Genomic DNA, 16,516 nt, shown 5'->3' with positions numbered 1-16,516 from the left:
TTTATTGTTATCTTCATTCTTACAATCATCACCCCTGTGACCTTTATCCGTACCAATAGCATTACTAAGTTGTAAATCAGTCTTAGTAACTTGATGATCTAAACCATCACCAATTTCTTCTTTAGTAATGTCCTCTGTTCTGATTTTTGGAAAAACATCAGTGTTGCTCTTCTTTTCTGAACCTCCTGGTTCTGACTGTATGGAAGCACCCTGAGTGCTATTATCACATACTTCATCACTTACAACTGCATTCTCTGTGCCCCAGTCAACATCTTCAAATTTTGCCCATGGAGACATAACAAAATCCTTTGGTAACGTCTGAGACTGGTTTCCCCATGCAAATGTCTGACTAGTATTTTCACCTTTTTTATCATCTTCATTAGCAGTAGCATTTGAAAAGTAGCTATCTTCCATTGATGAAGATGAAAAAAATCCAGTGTCTCTATCGTTTTCTGACTTACCAACAGTTTTTGTGTCAACAATGGTCTGGTCCTGGGAACCTTTGACTCTTTTGCCATTATCTTGATCAAGAGCATTATTAGTGCTTGAATTAGTTTTAGGTGTACCTGTTTTATCTTTGGCTAAGTCTTTTGTTTTGGGTACATTTGTTTTACCTTTGGTTAAATCTTTAAATTTCTTTACATCTACCTTAGATTTATCTGGCTCACATTTGGAGGTTAAATTTAGAACAGGCTTCTGATTTTCATGTTTGCTCACCAGTTGTGTTTCTTTTGGTACAGAATTTCTACTACTAACACCAACTGTTTTCAGTTTCATGTCTTTACTATTCTTACTAAGTGATTTTGTTAGAGAATCAGATTTATTTGTGGATTTGGTTCTTGGAAGAGAATTATTCTTAAATTTTTCTTTAAAGTTGGAAAAAGATTTAGTACTTTTAGATTTTAAAGATCCTTGATTTTCAGTCTGATTTGGAAGGACAAGACTTCTGACTTTTGAATCAGGTGAAACAGATGCTTTCTTGGATTCTCCCTTCAAGAATAATCTGACTTTGGATCTAGTGGGACTTGAGATAGAATCTTTATTACCTAATCGGGCATACGTTATATCACTTGCTTCAGGACTTTCACTCCTCATGGGGGTGATTACTCTTGGGCTATCTACTTGATATTTCGGATCAACCTTATAGAGACTTCGAGGACTTGAAGAGCCCTTAATGCTTTCACTGTTAACAGCTTTCTTAAGAGGGCTAACTGGGCTTGTGACAGATCTTTTCTTTGAGGTCAGAACTTGATTCTGTAATCGACTGCCACTTCCTCTCAAGCCTTCCAAAGGTGGAGGGTTTAGCTACAAAGGAAGAAAATAAAGAAGAAAAAAGAAATCCAGAAATAAGACAGGTGATTGGAAGATTTTACACTGATCTCACTAAAAGTAGCCTATGCAATTGCCAACTTTTTAAATACTGAACTCTCCAGAACTTCAAAAAAGATAATCTCAAATGGAAGACAGAGATTTATAGATCTGGTAAAAAAAAATATAGCCTAAGGCATGCTTTACTCTGATGACGACGTTAGCAAACACTTCTCTTTCTACTGTACAGTTCTGTTGCAAGTCTCTAAGATACGGTATCCATCCAAAAAGCACAACTGAACTCAAGCCATCATTATACTTGAAGCTGGATAACCCTAAATAGTGCATATTATGAGATATGACATTATAGCTGTGATTGTCAGAGAGGAATGAAAGATACTGCATTCATGATACATAGAAAGCTCTAAGTTAAGTGTGGTGTGGTAACTGACTGCAAGTTGTAAGCATATAATAAATAGAACAGTATTACACATAATTCTAAAAAGCTCATTCCATGTTACATCTTGTGGGTAGAACAGGCTTGTGAGAGAGCTTAGTGGTTCTTGGTGTGCAGTGTCATTCCTTTCATGAGTAGCAGCAGAGTGCCACAAATCGTGACAGCTCACCTTCTTAAGGGGACTTTGTCTCTCTCTCATCACCACCTGATCCCGTCGGGTGGGGGAAAGGTCGAGGAGTCCAGGGACTTCCTGAACAATGGATCCCAACCGGGAATCAACTGGGGACCCCTCCTGAGGTCCGGTGATTGTCCCGTTTCCAGACCCAGTCTGACCACCGCAGACAGACATTTCCCACAGTTAGTTTTATGCACCAACACCATCATACATTATAATGAGAAGGTTTAGAGAGTGTCCCATTACTGTACATAAAAATTACCATGACAGAAAGACAAGGAAGAAGCATGGATAGCCTAGAATTGGACAACAAAACAAAACAGAATGGTAACACCTAAAATTTTTCCTTTCAAGCCACTCTGACTCTCCTGAAAAAATTAACAAACATTCAAAACAACAGGTAATCCATTGGGTATTTTAATAAACAAGTTACAAGTGACATATCAAGTAATTATCACACAACTAAAATACAGTTAAGTTAGTGCCAAAGATATTTGCACTACTTCGCTAACTTCACTGCAACAAGATTTAAAGGCTGTTTGGTTAGTATTATTTGCAAAGAATATACCATTTAAAAAAATACACCCTCAATTTCTCTTTAGCTATTCAACTATCTTTCATTTATCAATATCATCCAAGGAAAAAACTAGGACAGAAGAATGCAAACTTACTTATCAAATGAACAGAATTACTTGGGCAATTATTTGGGCAATCTTTCATCATTAATAACACTGTTGTCACTTAAGGGTTTGCTGGCATATTAAAAACCATGCGGTACTTTATTCTGCATCACATGTGATAAGTGAAAGCACTTTGAGGCTTATAGTAGTAAAACTGTTCATAAGCAATCACTTCCAAGACATAATAGTCAAAAGGATCTTGTAATTCAATTTTACACTAACTCTACCACAAAACAGTTCCAACAATAGAGTAGGGAATGCCCATTATGCCCAAATTATATATGAAGATCAAACAGGAAAGAAAGGGAGGTGGACCATACTGCAGAGTAAAGAGAGACCTTAGAAGGGGAAGAACACTTTTGTTACCTTAGGAACACGCTGGACTGCCAAGATGGTATCGAGAGGGTAAGAAGCAAAAGAATACAAGAAACTGGATAAAATTAATAGAGATGGGTAAACTACTGGTAGAGAAGAGTAAAACTGTCCCTTGATTTTTCAAAGATTTTAATTTGGATTATGTAACTTGTTTTTTCCATGGATAATTAAATGGAATATATCTAGTTTTGTAGCCATTGTGTAAACTAAAAATAATTCAGGTAAGCAAGATGTAGTTTAGCAGGCCACAAATCCATACAGTTCATGTAAATATGAGATAAAATAGACTCATATTTACATGAACTGTATGGATTTGTGGCCTACTAAACTACATCTTGCTTACCTGAATTATTTTTAGTTTACACAATGGTTACAAAACTAGATATATATAGTTCATCCTGATGTGTCTAATTCATTGTTTACTGTCATAAATTACACATCGTTATAGATTACGGCTAATACTTATATTCTACAAGTCAATAGCAATTCTGTTATGTGATAGGGTATACATACCATTAACAAATTTTCATAAACAGTATAAAAATCTTGCTGCCTATTTTGTAAAATATCTTTTAATTCTACCTGTACAATAAATGTGTGTAATTTAAGGTGCATTATAAAAAAGGCACTTATAAACACACACTGTTATTTATATAATTCCCTCACAGCTCATTGTTTTTCTGCCTGGGACCTAGCTTACAATAAGTCTCTCTCTCTCTCTCTCTCTCTCTCTCTCTCTCTCTCTCTCTCTCTCTCTCTCTCTCTCTCTCTCTCATACATACACACAGGCTACTTTGTATTACTAATACTGTAATGTTAATCATGATACCCCTTGTCATGAGACATCAATTACATTATCCAAAACATTTTGTAGGCTGCATGAAGTTGGTAGTCAACTACAGAGTATCTGTGTCTGCCTAGCTTAAAATCTCTCTCTCTCTCTCTCTCTCTCTCTCTCTCTCTCTCTCTCTCTCTCTCTCTCTCTCTCTCTCTCTCTCTCTCTCTCTCTCTCTCTCTGTGTGTGTGTGTGTGTGTGTGTGTTAGTATTCATTTCTGATGCAGTATTTGTTTTATAAAATTTCATAGGTACAACAAGTTATTACCATAATGAATCATATGTCTTGAGCTATATGATATGAGTAATTGTAATAAGCCTAGAATGAATCTCTGTGCATGTGTGTTTTAGCATTCATTTCTAATACTGACATACTTTTTATTCTCCTCAATTCAAAACCTGCAACAACTTTGTTCCCATAATGAACCATACATCTGTTAATAATACTGTAAATAGGAAAGACAAATGTTCTTAAGATTGTATGAAAATCCTACAGAACAACCACAAGTTTAAAAATCTGATTCTGTATCCTGGTTAAACTCCTTAGTAATAATAATTATCTAAAATAACCATGTCAAAAGTATATACTGTACTGTAATCATTATCATTATATCAATTCACACTTCTACACTGAAGGGGCTCAATCAAAAGATTTGCTCTTAAGTGAAAGGAGAAAATGAAAGCAGGCAAAGTTAAAGATAGACACGTGGGTGAAGAACAAAAAGAACTGATTTAAAGTAAAGGCCGAAAGCAATGCAGCTGAGAGTCAGAGATATAATGCAAAAGCTTTTAGTACATTCTACATCATGCCACATAAGGCACACTTGTTAGTGGTAGCCCTTCAACAGTTATAAGTAGAGTAACAACTGGATATTATAATGTTATATCTGCATTACAATGAAGGGGACTGCAGACCCTATAAGTAGAGAAAACAGTAAACAAGTAACTTTTAAAGGGAAATGAAGGAAAGTATTTTTAAAAGGTAACTGACATATTGCCTTTTAAAAATGCTTTCCTTCATTTCATAAAAGATGGAATGACTTGACTTCAAAAACCACAATTCTAGTGAACAACCTGAATTAAATGATGAAATCAGAGACTAATAAAACTATAGTATTGCTATCATAGCATCTACCTGGTCTTCTTAATGCACTGAATGGAAAAGGCTTACTAACATACTAAAAATCCAGTATAATTACCATATAACAAACATAAGGACACTCTCTGTAACCTTTATAATTTGCTCTCAAGCTGTTAAAAATTACATTTTAGTGACAAGCTACAAAAATATTTGTAACATTTACATTATACAAAAACAAATGTATAGGACTATATATGGAAAACAGAATATACCCTACTGAAAGCATTAGATGTAATAGAATTCTAAATGAAAAAGGTTTTCATGGGACAAGAGCACAAGGATTATGACAAACCATTTTAGACAAAGAACTCTATGCTGATCACCTTTAATGCTTAAAATAAAAACACAGAAGACTCACAGTTTACCATATAAATGCTTAAAGGTAAATCAAATCCATAAACATTGACCCAAAGAAGGTTTTTCTTGGTAAAAGTGCACATCGTGAGAATAAGGTGCCAATTCTCAAATAACAGATATTTTGTTCACTACGAACCGAATGTTTTAATTTAGCCTATCTCTGTAACATAAAATCCCAGATACCTCATTTTACCATGAAAAAAAAAGGAAGATCAACAGATTCCAAACGTTAGCTCACGTGGATAAGGTCCCTCTAGTCCCAAAAGTAAACAATCACTTTTTGTGTCTGCTGACTGATCAACAGCTCCTAGAGTACATCATTTTACAAATTTCAGTCTTATTCCATTTATTACTTTCTAATTATATTAATTTTCTTTGTACTATGCAACATCAATAATAAGATTTGAGCAAAATCTCAACTTATATTTGTGAATAGCATTAGTAAGATTTTCTTCACCTGACTGAGAGTAATTTCAAAAAGTTTCCACAAATATCTTACTGTTTTGTCGTGGATTTAAGTTCTCCTGTTTTAGACTGTGAGAGTTTGTGTCTAATAAAGCAACAAGCTAATGGCTAGTTGGCTTTGCAGTTTCACTTTATTTACTGATCACTGCCTACCCTACAAACTGACCATTATGTTTCATTTGGTATATTTTGTTACTACTAAGTATGAGTTAAACATTTATTAGGTGGTTAGTGTTGAAAAAACTATTATGAAGTGTTTGAAGGTTAAAGTCTTGCTCTTACTTGCTATGGTTCGTTTACATTTCTAAGATCGCTAGGGTGGGGACAGGAAAAGAATACAGTGCTGCCATATCTATTTATCCCTTTCAATCTCACCCTCGAGGTTAACAGTATAGTAAAAAGGTCTGAAAGGTTTAACAGGAGGAAAATTTTGCAGTTGCACTATGGAACAATATTGTTAGAAGAGGTGAAAAGTAAGATGGAAGAAAGAGATTATGAACGGAGGTACAGTAACAGGAATGAACGGGATTACAGTTAGGGGCTGAAGGGACACTGCAAAGAACCTTAAGTAATGTCTACAGAGCACCGCATGAGGTGCACTGACAGCGCTAGCCCCCTAAGGGGGCCTTTCAGGGCCTCATCAGTTCCCAGAATTTATCCATTTTCTTTGCCAGGACTGGTCTCTGACCCATTGGAATTCTAACCTGGCAGGCTTGTTAAGAGTGCCACTGAAGGTGTAAACTTGTCTTCAGTTTCAGAATTGTCTATAATTCTCACTTCAATTGCAGCCCTCCCTCTTCAGCAACTGTTGTGATGGTGAAGTTGTAATGTCATTTCTGAGATGTCCCTGTTGGACTCTCAGTGGTTCACCTCACGTTGCTCCCACCACCTTTAACATCTCTCCTGTTCATCAAGTCCTGCCTTTCAAGGCCACCCAAATTTTCCTAAGAGAGTCTGTAGTGATTCAGTCAATCATCAGGAGCCTAAGGGACCTAACATGCATCCACTAACCTGCTGGAATCAGTTGATCTTTTCTCCTAAAGTGGAATGAATTGTCTGGGATTTCATGTGATCCACAAAAGAGGCTATGGGTATTTATTGAAAAAATTAACTCTGTTTTTAAAAAATATACATTAGCAACATCTGGTAAGCAAAATATGTTCTGACAATAATAATGTCTTTCCATATGGATTACCCCCTTGATGCACTACTCAAAAAAAAAAAAACCTGAACAAACCTTACTTTTTCATATACAGTTGTCCTTCAAATTTTGCAAGGGTTAGGGGTGCTAGCCCCTATGTAATTGAAAAAAAAAAATCTGTGAATAATTCTTGACTTCCCAACTAACCTTAGTCCTAACATTGTATACTGTTGGCAGCAATTAGCTGATTTCTTACCAAATTATAAATAATATGAATACAGTACAGTACACATCCTTATGTGTACAGTTGAGTATCATCAAAGTAAGGTAAAGGGGAAAGACAGAATCCTATACAAAGATATAGTTAATTGTTTATAATGTACTGGTATACATATATGCTACTAATCTACAAAACACAATACCAATTGTAAAAACATTGTTCTCATAGATACCGCTCGCCGTAACCATGTGTAATGATGAGCTAATTTCCACTTCCACTTTGGTCTTTCACACAATGACTATGCTCTTTTTAATGATGATAGAAATGATGACTGAACACAAACACATTGATGTAATTCTTGCTCTGCAGTTATTATACTTAAACATGAAGTACACACATACGCAAAGACTACTGAAAAATGAATACTAGCTGTGCAGCATTACAATTTATTTCACAACTGGAGGTGGATCACCAAGATCTTTCTCCTCGTCATCAATGTTCTGTGGAGGAGGGAAGTGGGTGTCTTGGAGCCTCTGGGATGGCAGGGGTGGAAGAAGTGGGGGAGGGGGGGAGGAGAGGTCAAAATTCTGGGTTTAACCTTCAGATAATACATAGTGATTTCAGTTTGACATGTTTGCTTTTTCATTTCATTAAATACTGACTTGTATAGTGCAACTACTTCTTTTGCCTTTTCCTTCATTTTTAAGGCACATACCATCAATGCATGGATATAATAAAAATATCCCAATAGCACAGAGTACAGAGGCAATTCCTCTAATATTATCTAACATACAGTTGTTTTCTAGATTACTACTTAACCTGGTACAGTACCTGTTTCATTCAGCTCCATCAAGGCACTTTCTGTATGTCAGTTGGGTTGGTATTAATCATACACTATCTTAAATTTTCTCAAGATCCAAATCTTCAAACCATTCCCCAGTCACAATTTATTTCATTAATTCTTTGATAGGCCCTGTGGTACTTTCAGTGAAGTCACTGAGACATTCAGCAAAAGATTTTAGCAACAGGCATTTATTGCCTCAGACTTAATAGCTTTATCTGCAGCTTTGGTTTGTTGAAAGTTTGTAAAAATCTTTGATATTTTAAAACTATATAACGAACACCAATGAATTATAGTATTAAATGATAAAAAAGGACTTGTATTATTATAAAGCTATACATAATGATGTCGATGCTATGTTTTAAACACTTAAGGATTACATCAATTTTACTGTTACTTCCACTTTTCTCAACTGCAGACAATGTTGCCTGTGGCCTGTAAGAGTGTGTAGACATTTTAATAATAAAATAAACTAAAATTATATTTTTTAGCATTTATAGTTCACTAAACTCTTTTATTTGCCTATGATCATCTGCATGTTTATGTTAATGGCTGCAAAAAACAAAAATTAGACCATTTTATAATGTAAGAAAACTCCACAAATAATCAAATCCACAAACTCAAAACCCATGAAATTTGAAGGACAACTGTAATAGCTTGAAATGAAAATCGTACACAGTAACACTATCAGCTGCCCTATACAATAATATCAAGGGAAAGACTCTGTAATTCATGCAAAATATTCCTAACTGCAACAACAATTTGGGAGGAATGACAACAAAATGCTCTCAGGCTAGTAAGCCACACAGAGGAGGAGGCTATGGTTATATGATGTTACACCTAAGAAATGATTGGCCAATGAGCAAAAGAGTTGTGTCATTTTGGCTCGCTTGGTACAGTGGGTTAAAGGAGAAAATTAAGAGTTAGCAATACAGCTGGATAAGGGGACAAATAAACCTACATTCTATGAAATGAAAAATGAACAACCTAGTCAAATTTCTTAAAAAAAATATGCATGAGAGCAAACTGGACTGACGGTTATTTTTCTTGGAGTAACACACAAAGGTATTAAACTTGAAAAGAGTTAAGAAATTCACTGTAATTACAACATTGTACATGAATTCTTTAAAGATGAACAATGGAAAATATTAGCTGAAAAATCACCAACATGTTATAAGATATTGTGCAAAATTTATAATGAAAATGTAAAAACCATTTTTCAATTTATTATTATATTACAAAACCATTTAATTTTCTATGAAAATTGTCAATTTCTTTTTTGTAATTCTATAGCCAAGTTACCTAAGCACACTGAAAGGCAAATTGCCCATGAATAAATTATTCTGATGTTCTGAGAATAAATTCCTTTTTTTTATGATTACAAGAACACTATCATTAACAGAAGACATTTATTAAACAACTGCAGATGCCAAACAATTGTGTTAATCTAATCTGGCCAAGGAAAGGAAGCTCACCATATATTTTGCAAATAAAACCATTTAAATATACTAACACAAAACTTAGTACTATGATGCAATATCTAAAAGTAATGGAATAATTATATTGAGAATCTTTTTACTATGCATTTTAACATCTAGTCATCATATTCAGATCTCTTTTGTAAATGATGAATGGCATACACAATACAGTAAAAGCTATCAGCATGAGATTTCTGTTTTTCTTATGAATGGTAGATGTGTTTACAGTGAAGCATTTATCTCTATAATATTTGTAACAACAGAATGGGAGTACTATATAGGTAATATCACAAAAACCATTGTCAAAAAAGTTTATAAAATGCAAAAAATTTTAATTCAAGTCCAATTCTGAAGTAATCTTATTTCATACTTAACAGTACCTAACATACTGTACTTGTCATATTTCTTAACTTCTTAATAAACATTTAACTCTCCAATCATTATATTGTATACATTTTCAGATGCCAAGAAAGGGTACAAATCCTTCTGACTTATTTGAAATTTCAGTGTTCACAAATAAAGAGCAAGCAGAATATACTTTATTACAGAAAATTTTGTAACACATACCACAGAATAAAATGTGACGATGCTTCACTGTATTCTACTGCACATCAAGAATAAGCAATAAGAGTTCTATGGACAGAAAGACAACAAAAACAGGACAGGGGTATACATGGGGAGGTAATTAAATGACAGATTGAATGTTAAGAGCAAAACTAAGACACAGGGAATGCAGAATTCCTATCAACTAGCCAGACTCAAACAAAATAGTGCATTCATAAGCTGGAAGAGGATTCAGGTACATAATGTATATATATTGCAGAGATCATCAATGAAATTTGTAGCTACTAATAGTCTCAGTAAATGAAACCAGAAAAGATAGAAAGTAATCGCAAATAATATCACATGATGCAAACTAGGCTACAAAAGGACAGCTACATGTAGAGATTACAACTGCAATCTAAGCTACTTAAGGGACGTCTGCATATGAATACTGCAACTACTTGATTCTAAAGAAACAAATTATAACTACCAATAGTCTTTCAGGATATCTATCCCATTTACATATGGATAAGCACCTTGAAGAGAGGTTAAAATTCAAGATTTTGCAAATGCAGTGCAACTTATTGAGACTATGTTTTGGAATTCAGGCTTTCTATCATGTATACATTAGAATATGTTTTATCTAATCTATTAACATAGATGCTTTTAAACATTAAATTACACATCAGTATAGGAGTTATCACTTACCTCTCCTAAAGGTGATATGACTGGAGATCTTGAAGATGTAAGAACTCTGTTATTTTGGTTATAAGTGTCTTCATTTTCTTGAACTTGTGAACTGATGGAAAATAAAAACACAATTAACTAGCAGGTACAGATTAATAAGACAAAAAAAGATATTGTGTAAATTTAAAATCAAATGTCATTTCCTTCACATGTAAGCGTGGTGTGGTTTATTTCCAACCTGACTGGTGGTTGCTCATGAGAATTGACTGGAGAGGAAGGTTCATCCTCATCATCTGATGCAAAAGGATCCACCAACTGCTTTCGTGTCATTAACGCTGGACGATCACCACTACTGCTGTTACTACTGAGGGATGCCTGAAAGAAAATGAAATCCTGTAAAACTACTTCAACGTGGTACACTTCTTTGCACTTCTAGTCTAGGGTGTTGAATCCAGGTGGAAAAATGTATTGCCACTGAGGTTTGAGAATATTTTATACTTTTAGTTTCCACAACATCTTCCTGGATACTGTGCCTCATTGAATTATTTTCCATCCTCAGTATTTATCTAAATGTATGTATATGATATAATGAGGAAGCTCATCGATTTTCTTCAAGTTTGTAAAGTGCAAGTAAATTTTTTTTTTTTTACATTTCAAAAGCTTCTCTCATGTTACTTGCAATTAAATTCACTAAATAATAAGAACTTAAGATATTAAAGTGCTGCTGACAGTAACAATATAAGTGAATAAATTTTCCTATAAAAGAATACTGAAATCAAGGTGAAATCTCAAAAGCGATTAAATAGTACAATCTTAAAGTTGACCAAATTACTTTTTTGCAATGTTCTGATCCTTCCTGAAAACTGCATACAATAAATAAATTCTGAGCACTGAAAATTTAGTGGGCCTAAAAAACTACACCATGTTTGGCAATGAAAGGTCATCGAATCTGTAGTCAAAATATCAGTTTTTGTTGATATAAAAGCTGGCTTTCAAGACTATGAGGGACATGTATGGATAAAATCTTATTCTAATATATATTAAAGAAATTTTTTGCAATGCAGTATATGTAGGTCTAGTAGTGCAACATGAAAAGGCTCCCAGCTAGTGTTTCAGCCCGTAGAAAAAAAACTCTGGGAATAATAATCCCCAAAAACCACCTTTGAAGCACGAAAATACAGTTCTATAAGCAGCCCAAACTTTTGGAAAGAGCCGAACAACTGCTAAGCCTCTGTGCTAGTAGAAAGTGGCAGAGAACTAATAAATTCCAAATACTGTATACAAAATCCATATCCAACACCTCACTGGCAACTGACCCTAAAGGGAGTTCAGACAACTTACATCAGTTTCTGGAGGGAGGGAACCTACTAACTTCCAGGCCTGCAATATCAGCATTACTTGACTCTATAATTTTGGGGAAGGGAAAAAAGAATTAAGACATACCAACCTGTGAATAATTACTCAGGTTTCAAACTCTTACTGATTTGTCATAACGTTAAAGAAAATTACCAATGGCAAATACCAACTCAAGTTTGAGTGGAGTACATGTCATCACATAACATCACTTCTAAAATGTTACATAGCTACTAAAATGTTACATAGCTACCAAAATTTTATGATAAGGTGTACATTATAAATATTGGATTACAGATTTTTAACAACCTGAAAACTGCAGTAAAACAATGAAATTTGGACAACATAATGCTGTCCTTATCATTCCTTTATGCACCTAGAACTCTGCCCCTGGTATGGCATGACATGGTCAATGTACACTATGCAGCTTGGCAGAAAAAGGTATGCACTATGATATTTTGAAGAGCTAAAACTTGAAAGCAGTAATACACTGAAATTTCATCTTGCTGACACTGGGGGGTAAAGCATCATATATTGCATACTGTACAGTATCATGAGTTCTTAGCTACATGTTTGCAAGTTACCTTGCTGATAATAAGGGTGAGTGGGTCTGCATTATGGACACTACACCTTGACCCAATATATTACCAAATGAAAACAGAGAGAAGGCTTAACAAGCAATTAGAGATCATTTCCTGCATCATTTAAGAATATGGTATAGTGGACTACAAAATGACAAATGCCTCTTATATATATACAGTATACTGTATATAACAAAGGAATCATAACTGCTTCCATCTGAATGGTCGTGTAAAATACTTAAACCTTTATATTGAAAGTGGGCTACAGTCTGTCATGACCAGAGACCAAGGCATAAAAATCTGAAGAAAAAGCAATTACTAACGACATTAAAATACCAAAAATATACAGAATGAAACTCAACCAGTGATGAATAATACATTACAGTGATAAAAAATTGGACTTCAAAATGTAAAAGACTATACTGTATTGTATAATACTCTATCTCCATAGCAAATTAAAAATTAATAGTGTCATAAGAAAAATCAACACCAGCGTACTCTACCACACTAGCATAATGAATGTACTGGATTTTTAATCCACACACCATTGAACCTAACTCTCACTACATTATTCTTGTAATCTGTAACTTTGAGCAAAGCAAATCTGTGAACAACAGCCACTAAATTTTATTTACTAGTGGACAAAAAGGGCCACTGGCTGTCAGCCTAAGAAACAGGAGATTAGCGCCTGCCTTATGAGCCTACACAGGCCAAGGAGGACTTTAACTAAACAAAAAGACAAAAGGGAGAGTAAACATTCTCTTTTTTAGGTAAAACAAGAAAGTTATGTTTCAATACTGTTGGAACAATAGGTTCCACTTCAAGAGTGAAGAGACAACCAATCTGTGACCAAACACGAATATTATCCATTCACTATTTACATGAACAGAATGACTAACTCACTGAAGGGTACAACAGATGGATGAATCATGCCCAGATAAAACTAGAGAGAAAAATTCTTTATCCAAAAAAACAAACCCATGTATTCATTAAACTGCAAATACTGAACACTTCAACTCAGAGGAAGCATACATAGTCCCCTTAGAAGTAAATGAATTCCTGTTTGAAGTAAATACTTCATGTACACTCGGCAAGGAAAGTGAGGATACAGTTTTTTTAAATCTTCGGACATATGTTGCTCAATAATGCGACATCTGGCAACTTTAGAAAGGGGAGGAGCTTCCGTCTTATTGTGTTTGTTTTTTGCTTGACCTCTTATAACTTTCAATCATAGTCTACGATAATGAAATCATTGATACTTAAATGCAGTAGTAAGTTTCACAGTATTCATTCAAGTTGTAATTTGCAATGACAGTTCTGAGCAAAATAAACATTTTTCGACGTAACTTACCAAGCAACCTTACACAAATGAATTTATGACACCACATTGAACGGAATGCTTGCATAATCGGAAACGATCTTCCATAATGAAATCAAGAGTTAAATTTGAGCAATGTCCAACGAAAAGGAACGAATGCATTGTTATGATGAGAGAGAGAGAGAGAGAGAGAGAGAGAGAGAGAGAGAGAGAGAGAGAGAGAGAGAGAGAGAGAGAGTCTGCTGTTGCGTAAGCCTAGGCCTATATGTACTGTAGAGCTAATTTCTTTATTTTTTTCTTTTTAGAGAATGTGCGATACTATATTTGTAAAGTATGTTTTAGCAATGGAGAGAGAGAGAGAGAGAGAGAGAGAGAGAGAGAGAGAGAGAGAGAGTTGCTATTGAGTGAGAGAGAGGCCTATCAGTTGAGCTACTCATTTCATTGTTTTTTTTTTTTAGAGATTGAGCTACACTATATTGGTATAGTATGTTTTAGTAATGATTGAGCTAGATATATTGAGAGAGTATGTTTTAGTAATGAGAGAGAGAGAGAGAGAGAGAGAGAGAGAGAGAAACTATGGCAACGTCAAGAAACATCCAGTTACTTGTGTTTTCCCCAAGCTCCTGCGCTGCCCTTCACATCATAGAGAACGCCTTATGGATTTAAATAGATTTGGTCAACCTACCTAGGTGTCACAACATTTACTGCCATTAATTCCAGCTGACTTTTAACACCGTGAAATACAAACATGAATGTGTACAAATTAAAGAAATTATCATTACCTCGTATGATGATGCAATAATAAGCCTGTTCATAACGGAAAACGAGTAAATATTGCCGTTCTGATGAATAGTACTACACCGAGATATCCACATACTATCTTTTAGATCTCTATGAACGAAGTCATCTGAGAAATTCTGATTACTTCGTACATGCATGGTGTTTTTAAGTATGTGAACGTTTTTGTTTTGTAGATTTAACATATATGATATAATTTGCATTGTATTTTCATATTCTAGAGTAAATTTACCGAGATTATTTGTTTTCTGTAAGAAAAAAATTGAAATTCGATGAACGAAATCTAATGAAAACTGTATCTTCACTTTTCTTGCCAAGTGTACAGTACTATGTTTCTGGCTAAATTGATATATTCCAAAAATTAAAAAAGCTGATATTATAAGAAGATAGTCTTTTCAAAGTTAAGCAATATCTTTAATACCTCTTAACTGAATACAATAATGCAATGTAAAATATCAAAGAATTCTGAAACTGGTGATGTATGGAAAATCTTGGATGCCATCTATAATAGTACAGTAAGAGCACACCTAATCTTAAATATGAAGCTCTTTTAAATCAAACCCACAGATGGTAATTTTGGGGAGAGGCACATTTTTATGAGATACTAAGTCACTTCTCAAAACTGTGAAATAAGAAACAACTATATCTCAAAATACTCTTCTTTTTTTATTTCCTTCACTATTTATATACAGGCAGCCCCCGGGTTACATCAGTTTCGGGTTACATCGTTCCGGACTTACAGCGCTTGCCTCATGGCACTGTTAACCCCGATTTTTCGGCGTCATAAGTGGAATTACAGCATTGTTACCTACGGCGCTGTTACCTGGACCTATGGCACTGTAAGTGCTATTTATTCCCATTATAATTATGATGCTTTGGGTTACGGCGATTTTCGGCTTATGGCGCAATGCCGGGGACAGAGCCCCTGCCGTAAACTGGGGACTGCCTGTAAACTTTATAATGACTTCTATAATGCATGTAAGAATAAGGGACAAAAAAACAGGAGGACTTACTGTAGAGTTTCGATTTTCAGTCTTGGCAAGTTTTTCTCTAGTTGGAGAAAGCACTTTATTACCAATTTTGAATATTTCTGACGTTAAGGATTTAGATGATGCTAAAATGCGCTCCTTAGCAGAGGGTGTGGTGACAACATTACCTTCCTTTTCAGAGCCAAATTCACCACTTTTTCTTTTGCTTGACCTGAAAGTACAAGGCAAAATAAGCACTACACAAAAGAACTTCTTCACGAGCATCTAACAGCAAAAGCAGAAGAAACATAACAGCTAAGGGTAGATGCAATCTAATCAAAATTACTTTTTAAATGTATGTTAAGAGAACAAATTACAAAACAGAATAACCCATAAATTATGCAGCAGCATGGACACTGTTGTTCATAACCTAAAAGAAAAATATTACTGAATAAATGTATCCAAACTTGTGATCACTGTAAAGATTCCAACCTGCACAAAAAATCAAAACATCCTTTACTCCATTTAAATATGGTTATCTATTGGCAAATAAAATGTGAAAACAATTAAGTCCAGATTCTACTTACACTGCAAAAGCAGTGTACTTATATACTTATATACACAACTGATAAGTATATAATGAGAACTACACCAAGGTTCGTCCTTTCATGTTCTATAATTAAAATGATACCAAATGAATCGAGTAAGAACCCACTCTTCTTGCCATGACACTTCATTTACTGACTAATTAACCTGCTACAACCTAATATTCATACTGACACTGCCTAATAGATA

The 16,516-nt window shown here is 34.6% G+C and overlaps 1 protein-coding gene across 22 annotated transcripts in view; it reads right to left on the bottom strand.

The window, feature by feature from the left end:
- Ehbp1 (Eps15 homology domain containing protein-binding protein 1) overlaps window positions 1–16,516 on the bottom strand; it is a 745,592-nt gene that overhangs the window by 207,243 nt on the left and 521,833 nt on the right. For 11 of the 22 annotated variants that reach the window (XM_067116685.1, XM_067116668.1, XM_067116683.1 and 8 more), the window contains 3 exons: window positions 15,767–15,953; window positions 10,942–11,078; window positions 10,725–10,815 (listed from right to left, as the gene is read on the bottom strand). In XM_067116685.1, the coding sequence (XP_066972786.1) occupies window positions 10,725–10,815; window positions 10,942–11,078; window positions 15,767–15,953 (415 nt within the window). Of the gene's footprint in view, window positions 1–1,934; window positions 2,094–10,724; window positions 10,816–10,941; window positions 11,079–12,044; window positions 12,108–15,766; window positions 15,954–16,516 lie in introns of all 22 variants that reach the window. The other 11 variants (XM_067116677.1, XM_067116673.1, XM_067116671.1 and 8 more) reach the window with 2 other exon arrangements.

This window comes from Macrobrachium rosenbergii, chromosome 14 (genome assembly GCF_040412425.1).
Source record: "Macrobrachium rosenbergii isolate ZJJX-2024 chromosome 14, ASM4041242v1, whole genome shotgun sequence".
Taxonomy (NCBI): domain Eukaryota; kingdom Metazoa; phylum Arthropoda; class Malacostraca; order Decapoda; family Palaemonidae; genus Macrobrachium; species Macrobrachium rosenbergii.
This window is presented reverse-complemented; position numbering and strand designations above follow the sequence as displayed.